This window comes from Oncorhynchus tshawytscha, linkage group LG05 (genome assembly GCF_018296145.1).
Source record: "Oncorhynchus tshawytscha isolate Ot180627B linkage group LG05, Otsh_v2.0, whole genome shotgun sequence".
In the NCBI taxonomy this organism is placed as follows: Eukaryota; Metazoa; Chordata; class Actinopteri; order Salmoniformes; family Salmonidae; genus Oncorhynchus; species Oncorhynchus tshawytscha.
This window is the reverse complement of record NC_056433.1, coordinates 19,027,116-19,042,295: the sequence shown is the minus strand read 5'-3', so window position 1 is coordinate 19,042,295 and position 15,180 is coordinate 19,027,116. Positions and strand designations below refer to the sequence as shown.

At 43.5% G+C, this 15,180-nt stretch overlaps 1 protein-coding gene across 1 annotated transcript in view; it reads left to right on the top strand.

The window, feature by feature from the left end:
- The window catches only part of LOC112249852 (monocarboxylate transporter 10), a 69,262-nt gene that overhangs the window by 35,982 nt on the left and 18,100 nt on the right, over window positions 1-15,180 (top strand). Inside the window, exon 2 of the mRNA XM_024419570.2 lies at window positions 14,340-14,484. Coding sequence (XP_024275338.2) covers window positions 14,340-14,484 — 145 coding nt within the window. The remainder of the gene's footprint in view (window positions 1-14,339; window positions 14,485-15,180) is intronic.

Below are 15,180 nucleotides of genomic sequence, written 5' to 3'. Positions count from 1 at the left end.
ATATTATGTTACCAATTTGTTAAAAGTACAATGTATGCATTTGCAAACCATACAATATGTTACGAGTTGCAAAACGTATAATATGTTATGAACTCTAGCTAGGTGGCTAACATTACACAACCAAATTCACAACCTTTGGGTTGCTAGACATTCGCGATATACGCCCACCCATTCACCCCGACCAACCACCGTAACCATACCAAACGTAACATATCATACTTTTTTGAGTGTCTCAGATTTACATTTACTAGGTTACATCTAGTCTGAGACCAGGTTGAATATTCCAACAGACAGGCACACAAACATGCATGTCATTCCAAAGGGTAGGTTTAACAGAACAAATGAAATGTAACTATACTTTAACACTCATAGGCCTAAATAACATCATTGATGATATAACGCATTTGTGAAGTCATCAACAGCTATTGTTTCATTTCAACCCACTTTTAGGTTTCAAATACAAATAAATAATACAAATAAATAATACAAATAAAAATACATAGGGTTTCAAGCTTTGGTTGATTTCAAATGTAATCTTCAAGTTAATCATTAATATGTTGGATTCACGTCTCCATCTCAACCAAAAATCAAAGTTAAAGATTAGGACTAAATCAAATCAAACTTTAAATGTAAAGTTTGATTCAGTCCTATTCTTTAACACTGAGACTTGGTTTAGATGGAGATGTGAATCCAACATATCAATTATTCATTTGTAGACAAACTGCAGTTCAAGCCAGACTAAGTCAGTGGCACAAAATATACATCTCCTTCAAATGTTGATATGTGGTTGTGTTGACAACCAAACACAATTCAATATTACTTTTGTAATTACAGTAAAGTTAAGGCCAGCTTACAAACGAATGTAACAGCATTTATTCAACCTTAAAATATGGCCATGAATGTGTTTCTCATTGAGGTTTACCTATTGTAACTACAGTGCCTTCAGAAAGTATTCATACCCTTTGACTTATTCCACATGTATTATGTGTTACAGCCTGAATACAAAATAGATGTTTTGTTTGACCTATCTACAGACAATACCCTATAATGACGAAGTGAAAACATGTTTTTAGACATTTTTGCTAATTTATTGAAAATTAAATACAGAAATATCTAATTTACATAAGTATTCACACCCCTGAGTCAATAGTTTCTAGAAGCACCTTTGGCAGTTATTACAGCTTTGAGTCATCTCGTCTGTATCCGTTTTCACATCTAGATTTGGGGATTTTCTCCCTTCCTCATGCTCTTAAGTGTGCTGTTCACCACCACTCCCCATCTATCTTCAAGTTTGAATATTTGGAAGAGCAGTGATGGCACATTTAGATGTTTGTCCATTGGAATGTTATGCTTTTAGATGGTTCGAAGCTTAGTGATAACACATTAGGAATTCAACAAAGGTTGACATCTCATTGATCAATATCTCAACATGGTGTGCCCAGTGAGGACACATGAACAATCTGTAAGTGAGCTAAGTTTTCTGCTGTGTGGCTAGGGTAGAACAGTGTGTGCTGTTGATTTATTAACACTTGGCTCTGCTGGGTAGTAAGGGAGAGTCCTAAAGTTGTGAGGGTTGTCTTCTCTGGCCAATGTGGTGTCAGGTGAGGGCTGTGTGGTGTCAGGTGAAGCCTGTGTGATGAAAATGTGTGTATCTATATTTTAATTTTCCATGTTGCTATGCCATCCAGGCTGTTTCTATTAAGCCTCTTTCCTAGAATGCATTGAGTGGCTTTTTGTTTGACGAACATTGAAAAGGGGTAATATTGGATGTTCTACATTGTCTTTAGTAGTAATTTTCCATTGACTGCGGTGATTGAGTAGCCAAACCCCCTTCTAAGGGGCGAAATGTGAGGTTTTCACTGCATTTACTGAGTTTAAGTTCTACCCACTGGGCATACACACTGGTTGAATCAACGTTGTTTCCACGTAACGGTTTTGACTTGAGGTTATTATTTATAGGGGTGCCAGGTAGGTTGTGCCTACCAGAGAAAACATTGGTTTCTCCTTTTGGTGTGGGAGGGAATGAGTCCCATCCGTCAAGTCTACACCAATACAAAGGACTTATGTAAAAGTCAGGATGGAAATAAACTTTTCATGAACCCTTAAAACATTGGAAAGAACTTCAAAAACAACTATATTATTTTGTGTGGGTTGTATTAGCAACATCAATGATTACACACACATATAATAATATCACAATGAGTTCTGGTTCCTCCAGAAATGTCCTGTACCTCGGGCCTAAAAAGAGTCCCGCCTTGTAAAGGAGTTCAGGGAACTCCTGTGACCTTAGTCACGCAATGTTTGTCTGTTCATTCCGTGTAGCGTAAACCCAGTATTAATCATACAATCAATATAACAATTCTTTTACCACAGAACTTTAAAGCGTATCAACTCTTACTAAGTCCTCAACTATAACTAACTACATAAATCATCACAGTATACATCACATCAAAACAAACGAAATACTGTATACAAAAAGGTTGTAGTCAGTCAGTCGGTCAGGCCACGAAGAACAGAGAGGTGTAGTCCACGGACGCAAAGAGTGGATCCGATCCTGGGTAAACTCTATTAGGCTACAAAACACCCATTTAAGGGCAACAAAACAAACGGAATAGAGAAGCTTCGGAACTGAGGGTTAAACACATCCTCATTCACGTCTCCATCACAACCCCACTTTTGCGCAGCTGATGCTGGCTATTTAATTGGGAATTAAAGGGAAAGCGTCCTATTGGAAGGAGAAGCACTGAGACGGTTCAGAAAAATTCAGGGCCTTGCGGCGCTCAATCACCTCCAATTCCTCAGCCGAGGGGTAACAGGCCTTAAGGCGTGAGACATGGACAACGCGCATATCTTCACCTGTGTCCTCTTTCACCACTCGGTAGTAAAAAGGGCCCATCTGCTCCGCAATCCTATACGGTCCTTGCCATTTAGGAGCGAGCTTGGCCGAGAAGAATTGTTCAGCTTTCGAGTAAGGATGAGAGCGAAGCCACACCCGATCACGAAGCTGGAACTGCATGTCTCGTCTGTTCTTATCATAATTTCTCTTCTGCTTGAGTTGAGCCCGGATCATGTTCTTTGTGACAAGAGCTCTCAAGTCATGGAGATTGACTACCTGGTCATAGCAAGCAGTGTCTGGAGTAAGCTGCTGGGGCTGTAGCACCATATCCAAGGGTCCTCGGATAGGACGACTTAGGTTCAGGTCTGCAGGTGTGACTCCAGTGGACTCTTGCACAGCAGAATTCAGGGCAAATCGAAATTTGTGAAGGTGCTTGTCCCAGTGTTTGTGCTGGGTCCCTACATTGGAAGCAATCATTGTCTTCAAGGTTCGATTTACTCTCTCAGTGAGATTGGTCTGTGGGTGATAGGCCGTGGTCAACTTCTGTCTCAGGTTCCATCTTTGGCAGGTCTCCTCAAAGAGATCAGAGACAAATTGGGAACCTCGATCAGACAGGATGTAATCAGGCACTCCCCAGCGAGTCAGGATCTCTTTCGTAAGGATGTTAGAGACGGTCCTTGCTGTGGCCTGACGCAGGGAAGAGAGCTCCACCCACTTTGAATAGTAATCAACAAAAACAAGCATGTACACATTCTGATTGGAACTTCTAGGAAATGGACCCATCAAATCCACTCCTAACATTTCCCAAGGTCGGGTAACCACCGTTTGCTGCAACTTGCCAGCAGGCTTTCTACCTTCTGGTTTGTACATTTGACAAACCTGACCGTTTCGGATGTGTGACTTCACATCCATGCTCAGATGTGGCCAGTACAGTAACGCTTGCAACCGCTTGTAGGTTTTGAACCTGCCCAAATGACCAGCTAATGGGTCTTCATGGAAATGTTGAAGCAGTTGAAGGCGTAGAGTTTCAGGTATGTACATTTGGTAGTGTTCTGTGAGGTAGTTGTACAACTCGGTAGACTTTGTCTTCAATGATGGTCAGCTTTGTGGTAGGATTGACCATCTTTTCTCCATCTTCCAGGATAGTGTGGTACAAAGCCTGTACTTCTGGATCATCCTGTTGTGCTTTCCATATGGCCTCATCAGAGATGGGAAAGTCCGTTTTGGGCGAGTCTCGACTGCTTGACAGGACAGTAGCACATGTATGATAAGGGCCACCGTTATCACAAGCAGGAGCTCTGGACAAGGCATCTGGAACAGTGTTGTATTTTCCTTTCCTGTATTCTACTGCAAAGGTGAACTCTTGCAACCGTAGAGCCCATCTTATGAGTCTGGTACTTGGTTTGTTGGACACCCACACAAGGGAGGAATGGTCAGTGACCACAGTGAAGTGTCTTCCCTCCAGGTAGTACCTCCACTTTTCCAAAGCCCAGACAACTGCAAGGCACTCTTGCTCGGTTGTGGAGTAGTTCCGTTCTGCTCCATTCAATGTCCGACTGGCGAACGCTAGCACTTCTTCAGTGCCAAATCCAGTCTGTTGGACTAGGGCAGCACCAAGTCCAACATCACTTGCATCAGTGTAAACAACAAAAGGGCAATCAAAGTTGGGATGACCTAAAATGGGAGGTGTGACGAGGTGTCGTTTCAGGGTTTCAAATGAGGTCTGGCACTCTGCCGTCCATTGGAATTTCGCTCCTTTTCGCTTCAACGCGTTGAGGGGTTCTGCCACCTGGGAGAAGTTCGACACAAACCGATGGTACCATCCAGCCATACCAAGGAACCGTTGAAGGGCCTTGAGTGTGGTTGGCACAGGGAAGTCTTGTACAGCCTTTGTCTTTTCAGGATCCACATGAATGCCGTCAAAAGACACAATATGGCCAAGGAACTTCAGGGAGGTTTGGCAGAAATTGCTCTGCTTCATATTCAAGGTCAGACCAGCTTCTCTTAGCTTGTCCAACACTGCTTGAAGATCTTGAAAGTGTCTTTCTCTGTTCTGAGAGTAGATAATTATATCGTCCAGGTAGACAAAACAGATCTTCCCTTTGAGCTCACCTAACACAATCTCCATGAGTCTTTGGAAAGTGGCAGGTGCATTCTTTAATCCAAAAGGCATCACCTTAAAGGAAAACAAGCCCTCAGCACAGACAAAAGCAGTCTTGTCCTTGCTTTACTGGTCCATCTCAACCTGCCAATAGCCACTATTGAGGTCAAGGGTAGTGAACACAACAGCGCCAGACAATGACTCCAGGATCTCGTGGATGGTAGGAAGAGGATAGGCATCAGTCTGGGAAACATTGCTGGTCTTCCTATAGTCCACACAAAATATAAGACCACCAGTCTTTTTTGGGATTAGGACAACAGGAGCAGCCCAGGGAGAGGAGGAACGTTCTATTATATCTTGTGTTAACATATCATTAATGAGTTCCTTTTGGATGATTAGCGTCGCTGGGGACAAACGATATGGCTTTTGCTTGATCGGCATTTCCTGTGTAAGGAATATTTTGTGCTTCAGAAGCCCGGTGCGTCCTAGCTTTGAAGTACATACATCAGCATTATTCTGCAGCTGTTCCAACAGCCTTAACTCCTCTGGCTGTTCCAGCTGAGCTCTTCTCACAGCCTGTAAAAGGAGATCGTCAGAAGGATTATCAAGGGTTAGTGGTACCGGAGCAACGGCAGAGAAGACTGCCACATTTGAACCCCAATCATGTAACTTTGTAGCTTCTGATTGGAAGAAATGCTTCTTGCTCGGATTGTATGGAAACCAGTAGCAATTGTGTGCGATATCAATCTGGACACCACTGAAGTACATGAAATCAATTCCCAACACGACAGGAAAAGCAAGGTTCTTGGTTTGTAGGATAACAGAAGGAATCATATAGGAGCGGTTACACAGGCGGAACTCTACCTCACTCCATCCAAGTGGTCGTTTAGCCTCACCATCAGCCAGATAGAGTGGACCTTCTGTCCACGGCTTCAAGTTGTATTGTGGACCTTTAACCTCCTTCCACAGTTTCTCATTGAGCAGTGTGTAGGATGACCGGTGTCCTGGATGGCTCTTCCTGTCCTATGGACAGGGGTAACACCAGTTGGTGCGGTATTAACTGAAAGGAAGGGGATGTCAATGGGGGGGGGTGTAGGCAGAGACTCTTGGGGTTTCAGCTCTGGTTAAAGCACCCAGAGTAGGATGGTCATTCCTGTGAAAAGAGTTAGGTGTGTTGGCCTGTTGTGATTTGTGGTTTCTGGAAGGGTTTACGTGATATGGTCTTGGACATGTAGCTGAAGAATGTCCCTTTTGGCTACATCTCCAACAGAACATGAGAGGAGTCTTGACTGGAGACTCTGGCTGTTGTTGATGGTCTGTCTTGGGTAACTGTTTGGGTGTCTGTTTCTTTCTCTGGTCATATTGCTGTTGACATTCCCTGTACTTCTCAAACTGCTGTCCCAAGCGAACCAGTCCATCGACAGTGGTGACTCGTTCTCGGAGTTGACTGGCTAGTAGTGGGTTGATGTTCTTCAAGATCAATTTAATGACCTCTTCCTCCTCAATGCCAGGTTTCCACCTTCTGCACAGGGAGTGGTAACCGTATGCAAAGTCACGGATACTCTCTTTCTCGCTTTGCACTCGATTCCTGACTCTGTCTGCCAGCTCATCTGTGTAGTCCTCAGACAGAAATGCAGAGGAAAACTTGCCCTCAAAGTCAGCCCAGGAGGTAGTGGTGAGACGTGCCACATCCCCCCAGTCTCGAGCTGTCCCATGCAACACATTCCTCAATGTGGCAAGGAGTTCTCTGTTGTTGCTCTTCACTCAGACATTTGAATTTATGGTGGATAAGAGTTTGGAGATGTTGTTGAGTCCGACGAATATCAAGGATATCACCTTGAAGTTGTAAGACTACAACCTCTGGAGATAAACCAGACAATGGAGGAAGGTTGGGTGTCAGAGGGAGGGCTAGCTCAGTACTTCCACACAGATCCATGTCAATAAGTGAATAACTGGTTAGACCTGTGGCCTGTGGTCCAGACCGAGCATTCAGATTCCCAGGGCTCTTGCCCAAATCAACTCCATTATCTCCATTCCCATTATGATTTGTATTGTCAGCTTGATGGTCAGAATGGCCCTGTATATTCCCATTGACAGGTATGACATGGATGAGCACATTATCTTGAGATGAATCCATTGTTTTAATTCCACACACAAGATTTGCTTTGGTTAGTTCTCAATGGTGAGCGGTCCCATCTGGGGTGCCATTTTTTATGTAACGGTTTTGACTTGAGGTTATTATTTATAGGGGTGCCAGGTAGGTTGTGCCTACCAGAGAAAACATTGGTTTCTCCTTTTGGTTTGGGAGGGAATGAGTCCCATCTGGTCCATCAAGTCTACACCAATACAAAGGACTTATGTAAAAGTCAGGATGGAAATAAACTTTTCATAAACCCTTAAGACATTGGAAAGAACTTCAAAAACAACTATATTCTTTTGTGTGGGTTGTATTAGCAACATCAATGATTACACACACACATAATAATATCACAATGAGTTCTGGTTCCTCCAGAAATGTCCTGTACCGGGCGGGACTCTTTTTTTTTTTAGGCCCGAGGTAAAGGAGTTCAGGGAACTCCCGTGACCTTAGTCACGCAATGTTTGTCCGTTCATTCCGTGTAGCGTAAACCCAGTATTAATCATACAATTATTTTACCACAGAACTTTAAAGCGTATCAACTCTTACTAAGTCCTCAACTACAACTAACTACATAAATCATCACAGTATACATCACATCAAAACAAATGAAATACTGTATACAAAATGTTGTAGTCAGTCGGTCAGTCAGACAATCCAATCCGCCAACAGATCTCCAGCAGAGAAAGGCCACGAAGAATGGAGAGGTGTAGTCCACGGACGCAAAGAGTGGATCCGATCCTGGGTAAACTCTATTAGGCTACAAAACACACGTTTAACAGCAACAAAACAACGGAATAGAGAAGCTTCGGAACTGAGGGTTGAACACATCCTCATTCACGTCTCCATCACAACCCCACTTTTGCGCAGCTGATGCTGGCTATTTAATTTGGAATTAAAGGGAAAGCGTCCTATTGGAAAGAGAAGCACTGAGACGGTTCAGAAAAATTCAGGGCCGTCACAATGTCATTTCAATTAAATTACATTGAACCAACGTGGAATAGACGTTGAATTGACTTCTGTCCGGAGTGGGTAGCCACTATCTTCCATTAACTAGAACCCTGAGACGACCTGTTCAGAAACTGTGTGCAGCTAGCTACTGTTTTAATGTTACTGCTTAATGCCAGAGAAGAGCCTAGAGGGGGGACAGGACAGACAGACTTCCTCACCATGTGAAAAGGACAAACATTTTGTCCTGTTTTGTCGGTCATCCTGGGCTCTGTCTCTGAATCACAGAAAAATAGGAACCAAGTAGTGAGACAGATGGGTTTCCCTTCTGACAGCATAATAACTGCCATACCAGCTGAATCCATCTGAATCTGCTCGAACCCTATTCGCAAAATTAGTTGAAATTGTAGAAACTATGAAATGCAAGCTAGAGCTATAAACGTTCTACAGCAAGAGTGTTCATTGACCCTTAGTTGCATAGCTTCCCAGTGAGGTCTTCGTTGAGGGAGATGCAGGCCCAGGGTAATTGCGTGTGAGGGGATTGTTTCATAGCGTGAGGTAGGTCTGGCTGCTGGGTTGACTGGGTTCACCATCCACAGCCTCGGAGCACAACGGAGAGAGAGAGGTTAGGAAGTGAACAGAGAAGGCCTAGACCAGCTCTGCCCGGACTGTCTGTCAGTGACTGTACTGTCAGGGCCTCCGGCACTAGCAGGATGTCACCTGGAAAAGAGGATCGTCCTGATATTACATTTTCAATTTGATATTCTTCCCTTCGTCTGAAGCGTAAATGCTTTTAAATCGAGAAAGCCCAAAGATGAAAACAGGACAGCAATTTCCTGTTGTCTTTTGTGCGAATTTTCTTCCTTTTTGTTCACATCCATGTATTACATAATGTAGGCTAAATATGAGAAGACCGACTCTTAGAACATTCAGAGGGAGAGATTTGTTGAATTGGGACCCGAATACAGACCTTTAAATATGGCTTTAACCTGTTTATGACTGCACCCATAGCGTGAAAAACCCAGCAGCATTGCAGTTCTTGACACACTCGAATCAGTGAGCCTGGCACCTACTGCCATAACCCATTCAAAGGCACTCAAAGGCACTTAAATATTTTGTCTTGCCCATTAACCCTCTGAATGGCACACATACACAATCCATGTCTCAAGGCTAAAACATCCTCCTTTAATCCTTTAACCTTTGAAGTGGATTTAACAAGTGACATCAGTAAGGGATCATAGCTTTCAGCTGGTCAGTCTGTCATGGAAAGAGCAGGTGTTCTTAATGTTTTGTACACTCTGTAGGCTATTACTAAATTAAAAAATATGAACAGACTATGTAATGTAGCTTGTAAGTGGAGAACGTTCCGACCTGCTTTTAGAACTAAGTATCTCTAAGCCTACTCAGGTTACCTTCTGTGACTCTGCAAACTCTGTTCAATCGTTCATTTCGCAGAGAGGTAGATTAAATTCATTAAGCACACAGATATAGATTTATTACAAGCTGAATTATTAGCCTATTATATCATGCCACGCCACTACTAGTCACCAGGCTAGACAGAGTCTTTGACTCAGTGAATGTGACAGAACCAATGTCCTGGCCTTGTATTTCCATCCCTAGGAGTGGCTCTAGCATTGAGTCTGTTCACTAGCCTGTTACCAGCTCTATTTGTGCAGTCTCACCAGCTCCTATGTTCCTTGAGTTGGCAAGATGGCACAAACAGGATCTGTTGGGTGTAACTATATACATTCACTTGTGGGGCCTGGTCTTCTTTATCATGTTGATATTATAGACACCTACTGATTTTTGACTGTGATGGATTGTACAAATAGATCACGCTTGTGATGACAATCTGGAATAATAGAATTAGCCTTGCAGGCAACCTTGGGAGAAAAGGGATTCCTCAGAGGGAAAATAAGAGGAGAATAAACTGTGAACCCTGGCCCATGCTCTTCCCCTGGGTGGAATGGGGGGGAAAAGAACTCCGAGACCTTTTAAGGGCTCAGCACTTTCACTTGTGAAGTTTTGTTTCCCCTGTCACATTCCCCAGACTGGTTTATTTCTGTGGGGAAACTAGTAGCAGAAATGATCCCCTCTTGTCTATGAGTTGTGGTGCTAGTCAGTGTGACTGGGAGTTACCCCTAGCTGTGGCCCAGTCGGTCTTGCTCCAAACATTTGTTATTCACTTGGTAATTATGCTTCTCTATAATTTCTCTGGTCAAAGGGCACTGGCTGACTCTTGCACAATTGCCCTGTGTGTGTGTGTGTGTGCGCATGTGTGTGTTCTTTTACTGTTGCTTGTCTTTCCTCTCCCCAGCTCATGTTTGCTTATTTCCGATGATAAGAATAAAGGCCAGAAACAATGTTTATTCAGCTCCGTGCTGTGTTTATTTAGACTATTTCAAGAAGGGTTCCTAGAGTGAGTGTTGTTAATGGCCATGGCATGGTGGTAGAATAGACTAATCCCTGCTGGGACCCAAATACAGATCAGACAAGCAGAACAGCCATGGGTCTCTAGGACGGATACAGCCGGTGGCACTGGTGTTGTTAATCACCTCTATTAGACTGGCTTCTGTTAGTCCCTGTAGTAGTTTACCTGCTCATTGAATAAGCACATTGTTGGCAGAAAACCGAGAGTGTATTCTGTTTTGAAATATATTTGATCTAGGTGGTATTCTGGTCAGGTAATTTCATAAAGGACTGATAACAGGCCTTTTATTGTAATGAAGAACTGTAAGGGTTATTTGTATCTATCTGTTAGGAGGACATTGTCTGTAGAGCTTCATCTTCCCTCAGACTCTTCCTACTCCTCTGTCCTACCAACCATTGCTCTTCAATACTGGTCTGGGAGGTGCTACATGTTTAGATCAAGCCTTTGGAAAAACCTGTATATAGCCAAAAAGCATTGTAGTTTACTGTACTATATAGTGAGTATATAAAACATTAAGAACACCTGTTCTTTCCATAACACAGACTGACCAGGTGCATCCAGGTGAAAGCTAAGATCCTTTATTGACGTCACTTGTTAAATCCACTTAAATTAGTGTTGATGAAGGGGGTGAGACAGGTTAATGAAGGGTTTTTAAGCCTCGAGACAATTGAGACATGGATTGTGTATGTGTGCCATTCAGAGGGTGAATGGGCAAGACAAAAGATTGAAGTAACTTTGAACGGGGTATGGTAGTAGGTGCCAGGCGGACCGGTTTGTGTCAAGAACTGCAATGCTGCTACGGTTTTCACGCTCAACAGTTTCCCATTTGTATCAAGAATGGTCCACCACCCAAAGGACATCCAGCCAACTTCAAATCGAATCAAATCAAACTTTATTTGTCACATGTGCCGACCTTACCGTGAAATGCTTACTTACAAGCCCTTAACCGACAGTGCAGTTCAAGAAGAGTTAAGAAAATATTTACCAAATAAACTAAAGTAAAATATAATAAAAAGTAACACAATAAAATAACAATGACGAGGATATATATACAGGGGGTACCAAGTCAATGTGTGGGGGGTACAGGTTAGTTGAGTTAATTTGTACATGTAGGTAGGGTGAAGTGACTATGCATAGATAATAAACAGTGAGTAGCAGCAGTGTACAAAACAAATGGAGGGAGGGGGGTCAATGTAAATAGTCCAGTGGCCATTTGATTAATTGTTCAGCGGCCTTATAGCTTGGGGGTAGAAGCTGTTAAGGAGCCTTTTTGTTCTAGACTTGGCGCGCTGTTACCGCTTGCCGTGCGGTAGCAGAGAAAACAGTCTATGACTTGGGTGATTGGAGTCTCTGACAATGTTTTGGGCTTTCCTCTGACACCGCCTATTATATAGGTCCTGGATGGCAGAAAGCTTGGCCCCAGTGATGTACTGGGCTGTACACAGTACCCTCTAGCGCCTTAGTCAGATGCCGAGCAGTTGCCATACCAGGTGGTGATGCAACCGGTCAGGATGCTCTCGATGGTGCAGCTGTAGAACCTTTTGAGGATCTGGGGACCCATGCCAAATCTTTTCAGTCTCCTGAGGGGGAAAAGTTGTTGTCATGCCCTCTTCATGACTGTCTTGGTGTGTTAAGACCATGATAGTTTGTTGATGTGGACACCAAGAAACTTGTAACTCTCGACCCGCTCTACTACAGCCCTGTTAATGGGGGCCTGTTTGGCCCTCCTTTTCCTGTAGTCCACGATCAGATCCTTTGTCTTGCTCACATTGAGGGAGAGGTTGTTGTTCTGGCACCACACTGTCAGGTCTCTGACCTCCCTATAGGCCGTCTCATCGTTGTGGGTGATCAGGCTGTTGTGTCGTCAGCAAACTTAATGATGGTGTTGGTGTCGTGCTTGGCCACGCAGTCGTGGGTGAACAAGGAGTACAGTAAGGGACTAAGTACACCCCCCTGAGTGGCCCCAGTGTTGAGGATCAGCGTGGCAGACGTGCTGTTGCCTACCCTTACCACCTGGGGGCGCCCCGTCAGTAAGTCCAGGATCCAGGTGCAGAGGGAGGTGTTTAGTCCTAGGGTCCTTAGCTTAGTGATGTGAGCTTTGAGAACACTATGGTGTTGAACGCTGAGCTATAGTCAATTAACAGCATTCTCACATAGATGTTCCTTTTGTCCATGTGGGAAAGGGCAGTGTGGAGTGCGATTTGAGATTGTGTCATCTGTGGATCTGTTGGTGTGGTATGCGAATTGGAGTGGGTATAGGGTATCCAGGAGGATGCTGTTGATGTGAACCATGACCAGCATTTCAAAGCACTTCATGGCTACCGTCGTGAGTGCCACGGGGCGGTAATCATTTAGGCAGGTTACCTTTGCTTCCTTGGGCACAGGGACTGTGGTGGTCTGCTTGAAACAAGTAGGTATTACAACTTAACACATCTGTGGGAAGCATTGGAGTCAACATGCGCCAGCATCCCTGTGGAATGCTTTTGACACCTTGTAGAGTCCATGCCCGACAAATTGAGGCTGTTCTGAGGGCAGGGAGGGGGGCGCGCAACTCAATATTAAGATGTTCCTAATGTTTGGTATACTCAGGGACTCATTCAGACATTTAGTTCACTCATCCTCGTCATACTTTAGGACTGTCATGTGTAGATAAGCATGGCCTATTCCATAGGATTAGTCAAAGTTTAGACCGGAGTTCATGCATTTGTTTAGTTCAATGATCTGAGGAGTCACACCTAAAGGTTACTACAAGCTTTACTCTGTCAATCTACGTGGGTGAAGTGGGATTTTTGGAGTAGGGGACACCTTTTGGTAACATGATATACTCGCCGGTCCCACTCTCATTCCCAATGGGGGGGGGGGGGCAGGCAGGCAAAGTGTGTGTATGTGTCATTTCATTTTGTGAAAGCAAGGAAGAGTGGCCTTCCCTTTCTAGTAGTAGTAACTAGCTTTAGCCTGGCTAGCTAGCCTTTTAGCTTCCCACATCTCCATGTGAAATAATCAATTTATAATAAAAATATATGCCTTGGCAAATATTTTTATACTTGCCGGTGTAACCTAAAACATTATCTCAGTTCATGCTGCTTGTGTATTCATTCCCATATCAGCTAAAAATAGAACCCTGTCATGTTTTGGTCAGGCAGAAAAAAGCACATGGCTAGCTAGTTGGCTACAGCAGGTTCTACCATTTCACAATAGTCTGTAAACACTAGTTATTACTTCTAAACAAAATACCTTTTTGGATGGATTCTTGTTGTTTGGTTTACTGTTTGAACATTCGTTGCAAAATGGTCTACTTTGATGAAAAGCCTATAGATCAGATCAAGGAACAAAACAACAACTGCCCCCACAGCTGCAGAAGGAATGATACAGGGTGTCACTTTTTTACGACCCTTAAATTGCATGAGCGGAGCCGCACATTTGTGACGAAAAACAACATTGCAACACTCCGAATCCTGGCTCTGCGTAGAGCTTGTACTGTAGTAAGCTTAAATCTCTTAACCCAGAAACGGACTCCAAAGGCCAGTGAAGAGAACTATCTGATGTATGTGTACATAATGCACAACTAAGCATATAAGCTTAACCTATATGATGCAAGCTTTTACTTACTCAAGTCTTTTCTTGTTGACAAGAATTGTTCATGGTAATTGGTAAAACCTGTTTTAAATAGTTTGTTTAGCGTGGCAGCCGGAAGAGGGGTGCCTCGCGCTCCAGCAACATTTCCCAAGTAACAACGGTCTGTATTATAGAATTAGGTCATTTAATAGGATCTCTGGTCTGTGTGAACTGTGAAGTGTTGCTGTTATTGTCACTGAGCTGTAATGTAATAGAGCATGTGCTTTAAGCTTAACTCTCCTATCTCTCTGTGTCTCTCTCTGCCCTGCAGCGTGGGTGGGCTCCCTCTCCATGGGGATGATCTTCTTCTGTTCGCCCATTGTCAGCGTCTTCACAGACCTGCTTGGCTGCAGGGTGACAGCCGTGGGCGGAGCCGCCGTGGGCCTGGTGGGATTGCTGGCCAGCTCTTTCGTCACGTCAGTACTTCTATAGCTACCCTCTTTCATCAACCATTCTTATGTGTTGTGTTAAAATGTTGTCGGTGTGTTGGGGACTTCTTTATCCTAAAGTCCTCCTTACACGTGTGTGATAACAAGATAAAGGGCCTACTGCAGTTAAGGGTTGGTCTCCCGTCATCCCTTTCTAATCATCTCATGTGATGGTACACTACCAAACTCAACCATTTAATCTGTTAATACACACAACAGTACCTTGACTGCGTGGAAATACATTGCACAATAGTTTCTGTTGACACTTCCATCACCTAATATAGCATTAAATATTGCTTATAAGCAAACAATGTTCTGCACCTGGCCAGTGTAATAATACTGTCAGCTCAGTCAGTATATTGATGCCCTTCAAATAACACTTAGAAAACCCTCTGGGTTGTCCTACAGATGTAGGATCTTAATTTGGTCACCCTGTTGCAGAAATAACTTTCCTGCAATGCAGGACATTTAAAACTTGTAGAGTATTTGAGGTTTAGAAAGGCTTCTTAAGTTTTCTCTTTGAAATCGGACTATTTTTTCCCTTGTGAAAAATGTATCAACCGCTACAAAAATGTCAATTTAATTATAATACACATCATTAATATTTCCTATTACTGCAGGATTATTTTCCTGCTGTAGCAAACTGGCTCAAATTAAGATCCTACTTCTGCATATCCAGACTCA